The 16,742-nt window shown below is 32.6% G+C and overlaps 1 protein-coding gene across 1 annotated transcript in view; it reads left to right on the top strand.

Annotated features, from left to right (window-relative positions):
* The first annotated feature begins 4,289 nt into the window (after window positions 1-4,289).
* LOC143249841 (cartilage oligomeric matrix protein-like) overlaps window positions 4,290-16,742 on the top strand; it is a 55,619-nt gene continuing 43,166 nt past the window's right edge. The window contains exons 1-8 of the mRNA XM_076500385.1: window positions 4,290-4,538; window positions 6,038-6,211; window positions 8,390-8,619; window positions 13,214-13,346; window positions 13,580-13,656; window positions 14,966-15,020; window positions 15,409-15,573; window positions 15,684-15,907. Of these exons, the coding sequence (XP_076356500.1) occupies window positions 4,454-4,538; window positions 6,038-6,211; window positions 8,390-8,619; window positions 13,214-13,346; window positions 13,580-13,656; window positions 14,966-15,020; window positions 15,409-15,573; window positions 15,684-15,907 (1,143 nt within the window). The 5' untranslated portion in view covers window positions 4,290-4,453. The remainder of the gene's footprint in view (window positions 4,539-6,037; window positions 6,212-8,389; window positions 8,620-13,213; window positions 13,347-13,579; window positions 13,657-14,965; window positions 15,021-15,408; window positions 15,574-15,683; window positions 15,908-16,742) is intronic.

The raw sequence follows: 16,742 nt of genomic DNA, 5'->3' as shown, positions 1-16,742 counted from the left end.
ATACCCATACCAGCGGTTCTGAGATACAAAGACTGTGATAATTCTTACGTTGGAGTTACTGATGAACATGTGTCTGCAAAATTTAAAAAAATATATTTAAAAACCGCTTTCTCTGCGCGTGAGAACGACTCAAATTATTCACGCAGTTGTTTTTACAGATATAAAAATAATAGGCAAAGAAATAGAAGAGAATCAGAGAAGCTCTTTATGTGAAAACAAACAAAAACTATCATTCACGTGTATTCAGGTGTAAAAATTGTATTTAATTTCCCTATTTAATAAATGTATTCGATTCATGTTTTCGTTGTTGTCTAAAGAGATGGTATCATGCTTTATAACCGCAACATAACGGATTTTTTTCCATCATTCAACTGTAAACTTAGGATTCTTAAACCTAGCGGAACATAGCTTTTTTTTAAGACTAAAAAAAATTAAAAACATTATTTCTTTTGTCTGTAAATAAAACTTTCATTTTCATGTTACAAGGTCGTTCATTGATTTAGAACGCTTTGAAACCGTCGAGGAAAATCCTAGTACCTTCCAGAGGTGCATATAAATATACTCGTGGCTAGATTAAAGTTAGGGTTTCGGTAGGTAGCATAAGAACTAAGTCAATATATCAGTTGAATTTAATGAGAAACATACTACTGCAGTAACAGTAAATTTTTTACTAGATTATTTTGAAATACTCGTTCAAGAAAAAAAACTCTTAAGTCCATCCCACTTAAAAATAGTTTTACTTTTTGAACTCCGTTATTCCGTTACGGCAAGTTAATGTTCTGTTACAGGCCTAACTCCACACGTAATCTATGTTTAAACAAAAGTTCGCTGATTTGCTAATTTTGTGTATTTATTTCTTCATCGGAAAACTTGGTTTTTTGATATTTACAGCACTTTACTAATAGACGAATTAAGTAAGTTATGCACTGATTACTCGCTAACTAACAAACGTAATAAATGTAGCCTTACTCGTTTTCTGTTTACACGTGTATTAAATTGTAGCCAAAACCTTGGAAAATGTTCAAGGCATTAAACTCACGATCATGTCAAAGCAAACAATGCAAAGTAGATTAATAACACAATGGTCTAACGATTATCACATTATAGAGCAGTATCAGTTAAACTAGATCGGTTGAACTCGATAGAGTTCATGTTATTCTTGTAAGCTATATTTTTTGAATATTGTATTATTTTTTTGTTTGTTTAGCCTTGCAACAAATTAAAACAATGTACAAGTAATGAAACGTTTGTAGAATCGCCAATGAAGTAATAAACTAATTTGTTTAATTTACGTGGACTGGAGTTTGAATTATTTACACCAGATAATTTAAAAGAAAACTCATCAATCAATGAAAGAATAACGTTATAACACTGCTATCAGGAGTAGCATTATTTAGATGAAAATAAAGTAGACTTTTGAATATACTTGGGTGAAACCTCAATTGTGAAGATGGCAGTCACATGACCAAAGAGTGAAAGGGAAGTAAAATTTTATTAAGATTAAAAAGCACAAAACAATAACAACCACCAACGTTTTGTGGCACAATAAAAGGTACAATCTTTTTTATTATTTACAGCTGACTAGTTTTGATAACACAGTTACGGTCATCAGAGTTAGTATCTACAGTGCTAGCGTAGCATATACTCGGCTACAACTGTTAATGGATGAGTTTATTTAAAAAAAAATGGTAGAAAATAAAACGTAAATATATATATGAAACTTTAGTTTAATAACTATTCAAACAGAATACGTTGATTGATTCATCATCTCTATTTATACACACAGTTATGTTTTTAATCATAATATACTTTTTTTAAAGTCCCTTTCTATATTTGTTTGCACGTTTCTTAAAAACTTTATATTTTTCCAGTCATAATTACAATCACAGTTCCAGAAATGTTCAGCAGCCACAGAAGGCATGGTGTTGACATGTTGAATGTCACACTAGTGTTCTTTTAATATTATTTATTATTCACTTCTTTTCTTCCTTCGAAAGTGCTTTAGTACGACAGAAAAGTATTTTGAGAACATTTAGAAACAGGCGATTACTAAGCACTATAGTGTTTATTATATGCTAAACCTAAAATCATAATTCTCATTATCTCTTGAATGTAGTCAGTGATGTCGAGAACACTCAATTACACAACTTCTTCCGAACATGTGGTCAGCTTCAGGTCAATTACCTCTTTCTTTCTTTGTGAACCTGACGATGACCGAAGAAGGTCGAAACGTTGTTCGCTCTTCTACGTAAAATATTTTCTCAACCCAAACGAGCCGTTTTTGCATATATATTTCTCTTGAATATAGTGTTTCTTTATAAGCTTAAGTACAGGGTTAACCAGGAATTACCAGTCAATAATAGATCACTGAAATACATCTAATACTCACTGCGTTGTACACTATACAATTGGTGTCTTTAAGGAGCCAAACCCTATATATTATGTATGAAGTGAAAGAGTAAAAAAATAAATAAAAAATCAGTACCCATAAGATTAAATTTTATTACAACATTCATGGAACACTAACTTTTAAACAGGGGGAAACATAATAAAACAAGTAACATACTGTGAATATTAAATAATATAAGGAGAACAGTGACAGAAAAAATGCAAACATAAATATAGGAATGATACAGCTATACATTTTTCGTATGTTGGTTCCTCACCGTATGTTTCTCAACATTATCAAGAAGTCAAGATTATAACCAGTGATGATTAATAGCCTGTTGTAACTAGTCGTATGGTATAATATAACTATTTAAGGTCATTCGACAAGAGCTATGAAAAAATTGTGATATTAACAATATGTATTGCCATCTATATACAAAACTCAAAATCTCTATATGTTCGTTTGTCCGCCATGTTCACTATTCACGCCACACTTCACTCACGCGAAAGTGCGAGAAACAAATTTTTTGTTGATATTGTCTGCTAGCCGAACCTGTGATTTTATCGTTAGCACATAAATTACACGAATAAATTATTTTATAATAAATGATTATCTATACATTTACTAATACATCATATTTTTAACCTCACACACAAAACGAATGCAAAATTAGAATGTTGTGTGTGAAAAAAACAAACACTGAGCCTATGCTATAAAATAAAATTACGTTGTCTACCATAAATTTATCACAACTGCACAAAATAATTTTTTACCTATTTAAATATGGAACAGGGAAACAGAAAGAGTAGATTGTTTTTCAAAAACCAGGGCAACGCCGGATACCTCTGCTGGTTAAATTATAAAAAAAATAAAAGAAATGTTCACTTATCAACCTACTTTGTTAAAAAAAATAAAGTGATAAAAATTGCAAAATATAGGGACGCTACAGGGAAGGTAATGCCAAAAAGTACAAAACAGAGTAGTAACGACCTCACAAAACCATACAAAATTTACTCCATAAGTTTTGTTTGTTTTTGAAATTCGCACAAAGCTACTCGAGGGCTATCTGTGCTAACCGTCCCTAATTTAGCAGTGTAAGACTAGAGGGAAGGCAGCTAGTCATCACCACCCACCGCCAACTCTTGGGCTACTCTTTTACGAACGAATAGTGGGATTGACCGTCACATTATAACGCCCCCACGGCTGAAAGGGCAAGCATGTTTGGCGCGACGGGGATGTGAACCCGCGATCCTCTTACACTGCTAAATTTGGGACGGCTAGCACAGATAGCCCTCGAGTAGTTTCGTGCGAAATTCAAAACAAACAAACAAACAAACCCTCTAGATTGTTTTGAAAGGATAGGTAATTGTCGGAACATTTCAGAAGTGAAGTCAGTTGTGGACTTATTCACATATATAATAATGTATAATCCACAGACTCCGGCATGGCCAAGCGTGTTAAGGCGTTCGACTCGTAATCGGAGGGTCGCGGTTTCAAATCCCAATCGCACCAAAGATGCTCGCCTTTTCAGCCGTGGGGGCGTATAATGTAACGGTCAATCCCACTATTCGTTGGTAAAAGAGTAGCCCAAGAGTTGGCAGTGGGTGGTGATGACTAGCTGCCTTCGCTCTAGTTTTACACTGCTAAATTATGAACGGCTAGCGCAGATAGCCCACGAGTAGCTTTGCGCGAAATTCAAAACAAACAAACAAACGTATAATCCACTAATTATCAATACTGTTTCAATATTATCATCCATTATTCTTGCATGTATTTCAGAACTTCTGTTTAGAATAATGTTTTACTCTAATAACTGTCAGTAATAATACTCAACATTTACCCTAAAGTCTGGAAGTCATTTTTGTCTTTGTTTTTCTCCACCCATTAGGGCCGCCTTCGATTTACGTCATGAATAACTTTGAACAGTCTTTCAAAATTTAAGCTAGAAGTTTGCACGTGCACATATGATTTAGATCCGCATATGAAAAGACTTGTGGTTGTTTCACTTGGTCTGTTAGATCCAGGTCGTTTAGTGTGTTGTTATCACTTAGTAATGCGAGCAATATGTATCGAAACTTCTTTACTGTTTTTTTTACTTTGATTTGGTGTCGCATGAGTTTTGTGGACGCTAAGCTTTCATATGATAAAAGTGAGTACCTTTTCATCTTAAGTTATTAATAAACATTATTTGTAAAGTTCACTGACTATATAAGATATAATTTGAGTATTTTAATTCTATAGACTTTCTACTGTTCCAAGGAGGGAGTTTTAAAGGAATAAGCCAGATTTTGTGATATAAAATATATTATATATTTATGAACGAGATAGTTCCTTTATATAATATTTTGAAATAAGACAACAAATCTAGAGATAGTTGCTCTGATACAACTTGATATAAACATTTAAAATTGCAACACATAAAAAATAAAAATTTCCGCATCTAATGGTATCCATAACGTTAGGACTAACATTAATATAATCTTTCAAATACTACCAAGAAATTATATATTTTCTAAATGTGAACGCTTTATTTAAAGAAGAGTGTAATAATTATAAGATAATCTTAATAATTAATCTACCTCACATTTTACCTATATATATATATATATATATATATGTGCGTGAATAAGTTTTCTCCGAAAACAAAATTGAATATATCACACGAAGATACTTAATGTTAGTTAACAATATGTATACTTAGGTTTTAGTCAAGGTTAACTTAATGCTAACAACAAATTACGATTTAATTATTTCTGATACTATCAATAGTGTACTTATAGGTGGAGCAACATTTCCAGGGCCAAAGGGTTCGTCTGACCCAACCCATGATAAGTACATTTGTAAGATTATACAAATTTAGTCTTTTTTGGAACCCTGACTCAGAATTGCTACTCCTGAAAAGTTCACCTGTGAATAGGGTCGGTGAGACAGTGATTGAAGTCTAAAGTTAGCAACTAGAGGCCCTTATTACACAGCGAAATGCCACATTAAACAATATTGGAAAGATGTTTTACTTCATAAAATGATTAGGATTGGGCTGTGAGGTGGAAACAAAATATTCTTGCCTCAAGAGTTCATAGGCCTAATTATTTCACTGCATAAAACAATGATTGTTGAAGATAGAGAACTAAGTACACATTTAAAGAAGATGAAATGATAACAACATACAAACAATGTGCTGTAATGTAGATTTTTTTTTTTTTTATTAAGCCAGTTTACAGTGAGAATACATTTAACTAGAGGCCTAGTTTTGGTTTGGAGTTTATAAGTAAATTTCTTCTGTTTAGGTCAAGATAAATAGAAATTTAATTTCTGATAATGGTCATTTTTTTATTTGTTTGAAGTGAACCATAAATCTACACAATGGGCTATCTGGCCTCTGCCTACCACGCTTATCGAAACCCGGATTTTAGCATTTTAAGTTCGCAGACATTCCGCTGTGCCACTAGGGACAAAGGTATATTTAATTGTCTAAATCTAGACTCAATTTGATTGAGCTCTTATAATAATCGCTTACAAAGAAAAAACAAAACGAAACTACTGATCTAGTGTTTTATTGTGTGTTTGACGCTGTATGCTCGTATTTAGGATTGTAATTTTGTTATTAATTAACTTAATATTTTAATAAATTTGTTGTCAAATGTGTAGGTTTGTCTCAAGTCCTTCAACATGCATTTAAAGAATCTACCGGGAGCGTTGGACTAGAGTTTCGCCACCTACCTCCAAAGAGAAAATATCAAGAGAAACACGTCATTTTAACTGTGAATTCTTCAGAAACTAAATACCAGTTCAGCTTTACACTGGAACGAACAAATCACAGAGGTGAGAAATCAGAGTTCATTGAAATTAAATAAGCAATACAAATAAACAATCAGAAGGATTCCAAGTCATTTTATTAATAATCAGTTCTTCACACAACATTTAAGTTAATAGGAATTGCTCATTAAAACTGATGGATTATAATAAGGTTAAAAGTAGTCTTAAAACAGGTTGCAATATTACAGACTGTTGATATACCAATAAGACTAAGTTTTAGGCCAATTTATATTTTTTATAAAAGTAATATACTCTCCATCTTAAATTTTTAAGGGGGGTCAGTTCAAACAGTTTATTTAATTTTGTTTAATGAAGAATTGTTATTCTTCTGAAGAATTTTTAATGGCTTTCATCAACCTGACTGGTAGGAGTATTTACATCTACTGGCGTGGGGCTTCATCAGGGCCTTTTTGAGTCACGTGATCCACACTGGGTAAATGGCAAAAAATATAGAGTTAACATATTTTATAAAATACGATGCGAAATTTGAAACACTTTTACGTCATACCAAAACTGCTTTACTTCAAAAAGGTTTGTATCTTTGTGAATAATTATTAACTAGATTTATTTCAAGAGAAATATGCCCTCATTTCTAACCAAGAATACTTTTGTGTGTAAACCTAAGCTATCTCCAATCATTTGTATATTAACTAATAAATATATATGGTTGTTGTCCTGTTAGTAAACGCACAGGTATGACAGATTTCACTGTTTCAGTAGGTTATTTGCTTTAAGAAGAATTATTAAAAACTTAAGATTGCAGAAAATCTAACTGTTGACAAATACACTGTTTCTAAAAAATTGAAGATTGTTCAGTCAGAGAATAGTAACCCAGGATTGTTCTTGTTGGTGGTGGGTGATGTTAGCTAGTATATCAGATGGAAATTCGGGATGGCTATGAGCAAGTAACTCTTGTGCAGTTTTGCGTCCAATTTTAAACCAAACAGGAAAACAATCAATTTCCATGTTTAATATTAATAGAGTAGTTTTTCAACTCATCGGCACGCTGAAGATAGAACCACTTAGTAGGGTTTTAAACTAAACACATAGATCCTTATATCTGTTTTCATTCCCCTCCCCACAACAGCAAACAAACAAACAAACCAACAACAAACCTTTCTTTATTATCGCTAAGTTTCAGTTTACTAGTAACATTTAATTCCATGCTATGTTTAACACGCTTGCTACATTTTTTCCAATTATACGTCTACGTGATCTTAGGCCTTTTGGTTTATAATTTTTACCAGCTTTTCGTGCTCAAACAGTGGCTTTGATAAATTTGTTGTGTTTCATTATAAACAGACAATAAGTACTGTGCATTTAAAAATCCTACTTGGAAACACGATGTTCAGTTTTATTCCATCATATGAACTTATATGATATTAAATAAAAAAATAACTAAACAATATAAAATTATAAGGTTGTTATTCAATGCATTGGTGTAAAATGTTTATGCTGGCGAAAAAAATAATACATTTTAGGCTTAACAAGGTGTTTGGTATCGTAACTATTTGTAGTTGCATTTAAGCTCAAACATCGCGTTTGTCAGATTAAAAATAAAATGGTTTCGAAATGTATACATGAACGTTTATTTTTATGGGGGGAATCTAAAATACCCTACATTTATGTCATTTTGTTTCAGGGTAGTGAGTTATATTGTTGTTTTTTGTTTCCAATTAGCATAAAGGGGAGTGAGGTGTCTTTGTAGAATTTTTATCTGAAGTTCTTTTTGATTGTGGGATCCATTGTTTTGTTATAGGTTATGAACTCTTATTAATAATTACTAAAGTAGATTTCTTTCATAGATGATGTGTTTGTTTTCACCATTTTGACATAAAGAAGACTAGATTCACGATTCACCAGTTTTTCTGTTTAATGAGCAGGCTAATCAAAACAACAAACATATAGTGTAAATAATATAGCATTAAACCTCATTTCCTTTAATTCTAATTTGTTGTTACATAACGAAAAAGGGTGATTGAAAAGTCACACTTTACCAACTTAATCCAGTTTTGTTACGTAAAACTTATAGTCAAGCGTTTTACTAATACGAACAACATCTCAACCCAACTATGTTTGCTATAATTAATTATTTTATAGTAATTATGAAAATAAAACAGCTTATAGTTCATAGCAGGTAATAAGTACTTATTAACTGCTGTAATATCTATTTTTGTGTTACAGTTACGATTGATACAAAGGATCGAGGACATGAAAATAAACAACACCTTCACGTTAAAGGAATGCACAAAAGAAGTTACCACAGGAGTATTCTTCTGTTCCTTTCGCCTCCTAGTGGAGAAAATCCTTCTCAACTTCGACTCTATTTTGATTGCGACTTCCAAGGTCAATTGACCATTCCCTTGTCTTTGTTTGAAGTGGTCCAACCACAGAATGGGACAAATATAAAAGTTGTAAGTTTAGTTCTGATGGTTCGACTTTACAGTTTAACATAACAGACATATACAAATATTGTAAGTTATGTAACACAACATACTCAAAATACTTCCTTATTATCAATGTTTCTAACTGGTATTCGATAAAAATGATATCATGAAACAAAGTTTGGTATTGTTTGTCTGTTTTTATGTTGGTCCATCTCTGCTGTGCCCACTAAGAGTATAGAAATTCAATTTAAAACTTTTTTAACCTCCATATTTTGTATTGAGCCAATAAACGGTAATTTGGTATCAGGGTATATTCGTATAATATGTATAATTTACATAAACATTATTATAAAAAAGTAACATTAAACGTTTTATGAAATATGAAGAGATGATTTTAATAGAATGTAATAAACACTATTGATATTTAAAAATTAAGTTTTACACGAGAAACGTGATTCTGGACTAAGAATCATGAAACTGTTAATTAATGTTTATAATTTTAACTCCATTTTCTGTAAACTTGACTCACAATATAAGAACATTTTAAGAACATGTACTTTATTTATGATAAATACACGTAGTATCGGGAACAAACATTATATTCAAATTTTCTCAAATACTAGAAACTGGTTTATTAGTATATATTTTAGAATTAAGCATGTGTAATTTTCTGGTTAACTGACAGTCACTACTAGTGGTTAACTCCGTAATCACGTAACCATCTATACTTTCAATTAAACACGTAATCATTAAAAAAATTGTGAACTTTTACTTAGTACTGTTATATTACTCTCGAGTTGTTTCACTTTCTTCCCTCAAGAATATTTTAACATCCTTGTGGGCTTTTTTTGGAATGCCAACTTTATCAGTTTAAAAGAAATAAAACAAATTACGTTGTACGTGCTTGGTGGAGATATTATGAGTGTAATCGCCCACTAATCTCTTCCACATGTGCTTGGTGGGCTTTGTAACCCACTAGGATTCGTGTCCATCAACACAAGCGTCAAGAAAGTTATTGGACGTGAGAAACTGATCAAATTTTTCGTTTGTTAGAACCGTTGTCTGTTATCACTGCGAATTAGGCTTAACTTTGTAGAGCCAATAATAAAGCTGTAAACAATAACAAATATTAAAATTATCACCTTCTATTTTTCTTAACCATTAAATAGATATTTCACATCAAAAGTATGAGCATACCAGGGTTTTAGATCAAAACCTATCAGTTCACAGCTGCATTTTCTGTTCACCACAAATGGTATTAATAAAAAAAACGGTACTATCAGCTCGTACTGAAATATACTGTTGCTGGAAGAACCACGCCATATTAGATATACGAACAACGATATAGTAGTAGCTTTTTTACACCAGTTACGTCCTCCGTTTGGCCAGCTGTGAATTTACGGACTTACAATGCTAAAATCCGGGGCTCGATTCCCTGCTATGGACAAAGCACAGATACGCCACTCTTCAGTTTTGTGCTGAGAAAATAAAAACAAAAAACCCAGCAACTATCATATTAAGTTTTTAAGTTGTTGCTTATCGTAAGAAGTGGTTTCTTATAATATTACCGTAAGTCATTATATATGAAACAGTTTTATCTAATTTTTGAAAAATGCAAACTAAAACCTATTATATCAGTTTTATTCACTTATGAAACTAATTGTAAATCATCTTTTCATTCTTGTTATCTGTTTAATTGATAGCTTTAATTACATTGTTCTCCAGTTTTTATTAGTTAGTTAGTTATCATTATTAGATTCCATTAAGGAACATAGGGCCCCAATCGCTTGCGGATTCTTCAACAGGTATTTAAGTGAGTAGGTTGTTAGCCCACTGCACCGAGCCGTCCCTAATTTAGTAGTGTAAGACTAGAGGGAAGGCAGCTAGTCATCACCACCCACCGCCAACTCTTGGGCTACTCTTTTACCAACGAATAATGGGATTGACCGTAACATTGTAACGCTCCCACGGCTGGGAGGGCGAGCATGTTTGGCGCGACGCGGGCGCGAACCCGCGACCCTCGGATTACGAGTCGCACGCCTTACGCGCTTGGCCATGCCAGGCCAGTTTTTATTACATACACGAAATAAATACAGTTCCATTATGTAATATGTGATGCAAGTATTGTATTATTTTTCTGTATACGATTGGTTTGTCTTAAAATTCGCGCAAAGCTACACGAAGGCTATCTGCAGTAGCCGTCCCAAATTTAGCAATGTAGGACTAGAGGAAAGCAGCTAGTCATCACCCACCGCCAACTCTTGAACTACTCTTTTACTAACGAATAGTGGGATTGACTGCCACATTGTAACGCCCCAACGGTTGAAAGGACGAGCATGTTTGGTGCGACGAGGATTTGATCCCGGATTACGAGTCGAGGGCCTTAATCACCTGGCCATGCCGGGCCTTCTGTCTACAAACTCGTATTTACCTTATGAATCATTTGAATACCCGTTCAAATTCCGAGAAACTACTACATTATTCTGTATAATGTAAAATTTTCAATGGACATCAGTACAACTGTCGATATGAACAGAGTAAAGGTACCCACATAACATGTTTTAATGCTTTTCAGGAAGAAACTTATAAATAATGATGATTACATACACCCTATAACAACTACTGAATATATCTATAAATATATATATATATGTTTCATACTATAGTTTCACTAATCCACATTTCAACTTATCTTATGATCATGCTATGCGTTACGTATTATAATGTATTTCTGACGAATCTCAGATTTATTATATATTACGTGTGATAACGTATTATTTTTACGATTTCAACTTAAAAGTTAATTGAATGTTTTAATTTTATGATATTTGTCAACAAGATTGTCACGTGCACAATTTTTTTCTTGACACAAATATATCAGGTGATCCTTTAAGTAATGTCCGATTTTAGGTTCTGAAAAAGAGAAAGAATTTCAAATGCTTTTAAAGTTATTTAATCAATAATGTGTGTTCCACTATTGTTAATTATTTGCTGTCAACGATTCAAAAACTTCTGAATGCAACTTCTATAAAATTCTTGAAGTTTGGATGAAGAGAATGTAGATGGTAGTTTTGACATCTTCATGTGATCCAAGCTCTTTTCCATCAAGATAGTTCTGCTAACTTTGGAATAGATGATAATAAAATGGGGCAAGGTCTGTAAAATAAGGAGGATGTGGAAGTTTCTCCCAGTCTAGCTCTTCAATCTTTGCAGATGTGATCCTTACTGTATGGGCTTTACTTGACTCATAGTTTAGATTTTTACAATTGCTGTTCATTAACTTAATTCTGTTGAATAGTTTGATCAATAAATTATTTATAACGTATAACTAATTAAAAATTCAAATAATTAAAAAAATACTTTCATTGCATGTCAGTTATTCAAGATATTATTATATCTATAAATAGAAATTTATTAAATACTTGGGATGAACGATAAATCCTTTATAGAAAGGTATTGAAACTATATCAAAATATATCTTAAAAAGGCTTTATAGTTATAAAGGTAAACAAATTTTGAGGAATAGCTTCCAAAAGACCGAATTACACTGAAATGGAGTTTCTTTTATAAAGGATAAGACGTCACAGAATTTGATTTTAGATGTTTTAATTATTGAATCTGATACACTGAAAAAAAAAATAAAAAACCGCTTTCTCTGCGCGTGAGCGAATTACCAATACAAATAAAAATAATAATAATCAGAAATGTTATCATTAACGTGTAGAATTTAATTTGTATTCGATTCATGTTTTCGTTGTTGTCTAAAAATTTAATACTGAAGAAAATACTGAAGAAAAACTTGAAGTGTTCAAACATAAAACATAATTACTTTAGTAGATCAGCTGCACACATTTTTAATTGTAAAAAAAAAACTGATGACCTGAATAACGTTACCAGATACGAACCTTTTGTAGAAAACAGCATGCCAAATATGAATGTCATGTTAATTTTAAAAGACTGATTGAAGTTACATTCAATATGCATACTAACTGTTAGATGGTGCTGAAATTACAAAACTAATATTGTTTGATATATTTTATAGGTGTGGACTGTTCTAGGACTTTACAATTTGGTATACATATTTGAATACTGACAACAATTACCACTAACGTTACAACAGTAATCTGGGATGTTAATGTTACAATCATAACAAGTATCTACGTAATGTGCTTGAAAGATGCTGACATTTGATTTGTTGAAAGTGTTAATATGATACAGCAACATAATGTTACTGTTTAACAACGTATTTAATATTGCAAACGCGGTTCAACGATCAGTTTGAAGGTTTATATTACTAAAAAGCTGTTTTCGATACCTGCTATGAGCAGAACACAGTCAGTTGTAGCTTTGTGCTCAACAGGAAGCAAAAAAAATTAAAAGAAAATTTTAATTTTGAAAGAACAAAGCGAAATAATTCATTAAAGAATATCACTACATAGACAGATAAGTACAAAAAATATGAATTTTATATTTTAATCAGCTATAAACCATGCGAATCGTTTTGTCTTCGGTATAACTGAAGCCATAAATGTGTGTAAATGAGAACTACACCACTGCCTTTCAGATTATTTGGTGTTTAAAATAAAATAAAATAAAATTCCAGTTTTTCTTTCCATTCAAGGAGTACGACAAGAACGTTGACGTGTCCGTTTATAATAATGTTACACTTCAGAGGGCGCTAGAAGAAGCTGGTTGCCTAGTGTCGAGAATGCAAAATATTCAACCATCACAGGAGAACTACCTTAACGGAAAGGGTAATGTTAATAATTTTAAAAATCTTACATTTGAATCAGTGATTTAATTTGAAAGTGAACTGACAGTAAACCTCTCCACTCTTCTTGAGTGTGTACTTAACCCATGTAATCTATGTGTCTTACTATGTTATATTATAAAACTATGTACTTCACAGTTGACATATCATTTGTTTCTTTATTTGTATTACAAATAACTGATAATTCTTTATTCATATTTGGTCTCTTGTCTGAAGATCTCCAGCTGTTGGTGAGAGCACTGATGGAGTTGACAACTTCCATGAAAGAAATGCGTCAACATGTTGACATTCAGGTAATTTGTTACATGTTGTTAAAAATATGTGCAACATAGTTCATTCAAATACAGTTTAGATATAACGTTAATTGTCAATCTAAGGAAAGAAAATTCAGAAAATTTGTGTTGAAATCAGTGTTAGTTTACTGCTCTACTTATGAGGAGATGAATAGTGCGGATGGAGCCTTTATTATTAGTGTATTGAGTAGGATACATAACATGATATATATACATATTTGTCTCTTTTTATTGTAACTACAGAACAGATACTCTTCAAACCTCACGCTAGGAATAGTTTGTTTGTTTGTTTTGAATTTTGCGCAAAGCCACACGAGGGCTATCTGCGCTAGCTGCCCCTAATTTAGCAATGTAAGACAAGAGGGAAGGCAGCTAGTCATCGCCACCCACCACCAACTCTTAGACTACCCAACGAATAGTAGGATTGACCGTAACTTATAACGCTCCCACAGCTGAGGACTACGAATAGTGGCCGTCAACATCATAAAGTCCCCACAGAAACTGAAAGGGCAAGCAGTACATCAAGCCTCTTCAAGTACTGAAATATATAACATCTCAACATCTCTTTTGACGATCACTGGAGATGTTACCAGATCTGAGGTCATTTGACACCTCCTAACCACAGCAAGAGGGAAGATAGCCAAGCTGTGTGAGATGTCATTTTAGAAAAACATTTAATAGAATAACTGAGGCCCTTGAGCGGACAACTAGCGCTTATGTCTGACAATGTTTTTAAAGCTCTGTTTAACTGTGATAATCGGTTGTAACGAATATTTGTATACAGTTGGACTTGCTTTAATATAATACGTTAAAACAAATGGATTGTGAACTGTTCTTACTTTGTTGAAATTTATCGCCAGTAAGTCAAAGATACCTGTTATTAAGAATCGTTGTCTTATAAAAAAACCTGACAATAATGTTTGTGAATAAGCAAATAATTTGGAATGGGTAAAGCTATTTATGCAGTGGCTGAAACTGTTTCCTTAAATAGACCATATCAATAATTTATCGATAGGTAGAACTTGATGGGAGCTACAGTTATCCGGAACTTGGTGAGTAGTTGAAGTTGTAGACATGTTTCCACTTGCTTGTTTCACAACTTATAAAAAGGAAAGCAAAGGGATGTGAAATGATACTATCACATATTGTTTTGGCTCTTAGACAGTCAATGATTTTCAACCAGTCGGTAGGCACTGCTTGAATAAAAACATGAATTCTATAAATTTCATTATTAAGTTAACAATGCGACACTCAGAACTTCTACTAAATTGAAATACAATGTTCAGAACTTTCTATATTTACATTTCAGACCCGAGAGACCAAGCTTCTACGTGACACAATACAGAGGTGTGAGATGTGCAGAAGTAAGTTCTTTACATGGATGTAAACAGTTATTTATAAGTTTTGTGAATTTTCTGTTTTAATGGAAAATAAATATCTAACTTTAATGTTGCTTATTTTCGACACTACTAGTCCAGAATTTATGTGAAATTATTTCACATTTTTAATGATCATATCTATAAAAATTACATTTATATAACGATTTAGTTAAGTTAGAATCATTTCATGAAATATTAGTATGTTAGAAATGTCATAACAAAATAAGCATCTGCCTATTTTATGTTTCTTTGTTGTAATTCACAAATCACTACAATGAGCTTTTTGTACTTTGCCCACCACAGGTATCGAAATCTGATTTTTAGGGATATGAGTCTATCGATTTATTGCTCAGCTATTCGTTTATTTTAACAGTAACACCATCAAGAGTTACCTGTCGGGATAAACCGTGTTTTCCTGACGTCGAGTGCAGAGATACGTCAAATGGTTTCCAGTGTGGTTCTTGTCCTCGTGGGTACAAAGGAAACGGAATAAAATGTGTTCCATTAGTTACCTGTAATGACAGACCTTGCTTCCGAGGTGAGGAATAATATTTATACATTAGAATTTAATATAAATCAAGGTTTAATTGGTGACTTGGTTCAATATTGTAGATATATATTTTTGTATGGTTTAACTAATTTTCTTAGGAGTGAGATGCTATGAGCGAGAGGACGGTGGATACCAATGTGGACCCTGTCCACCAAGCTATACTGGAAATGGAATAAACTGTCGACCCTACGATCGTTGCGGTGATGAACCATGTTGGCGTGGAGTCCAGTGTTTCAACACGGACAGTCCACCAGGCTACAAATGTGGACCTTGTCCTACTGGATTCACTGGTAACGGAACCACGTGTGAGGATATTGATGAGGTAAGATACATATTAATGTTGGTTAAGTGCACAATGGCGTGTTGCTGTTCACATTTTGGTTTAAAGTTGAAAGATGTAACCACACCATGCTCTACTATGAATTTAATTATTTCAAGGACAATAGCCAAACAATAACAATTAAAAACCTATTAGCTACTAATAGCCAGTAATTCACAAATTTCACCGAATAAACTGCGGGAGATGCCACTGACTCCATATTGTAGTTTGCTTCGTGGAAGTAATTATTATTGTGTATTGTATAATCTTTTAACTCAAAAGTTTTGCACTGTTTGCTAGAGGGAGTTATGACATGGCATAGTGATGGTGTGTAACATTTAAAATATTTTTGGGTTTCTAGGTTTACGTAATATGTACGTTATGTCTTGAATTTGTTTTTAGGATTGATGGGAAGAAGATAATATTGTAATAACATAAAAATATCAGAGGCTTGTCGTTAATTAATCAGCTAGTTAGTTAGTGAATGGGTGAAGGAGTTAATTAATTAGTAAATGAGTCTGTTAATCATTCCGTTTTGAAACTGTTCTGTAGATATATGAAAATGAAATCTAAAAGTGAGTTAGGGCTATCGTTCATTAGTCTGGGTAAAATGAACTGGAATTTTTACTGAATAATCAAAAAGAATCCACACAAATACTGAAACAGTTATAAAATTATGTTAAACGTTTCCTTTTAATAACACATTAGAACATTGCTGTTATGTCTTTATTTTCTACATTAATTAATAGTTGTTTTTAACCCTTATATGAGTTTCATGTCAGAAAATATTTCTCAAGATCAGCTGATGAATCTTGTTTCAAAATCAGTTTATCGCACG

Source organism: Tachypleus tridentatus, chromosome 4, assembly GCF_004210375.1.
Source record: "Tachypleus tridentatus isolate NWPU-2018 chromosome 4, ASM421037v1, whole genome shotgun sequence".
NCBI classification, from domain to species: domain Eukaryota; kingdom Metazoa; phylum Arthropoda; class Merostomata; order Xiphosura; family Limulidae; genus Tachypleus; species Tachypleus tridentatus.
The sequence above is the reverse complement of the archived record's forward strand: the minus strand, read 5'-3'. Positions and strand labels throughout refer to the sequence as shown.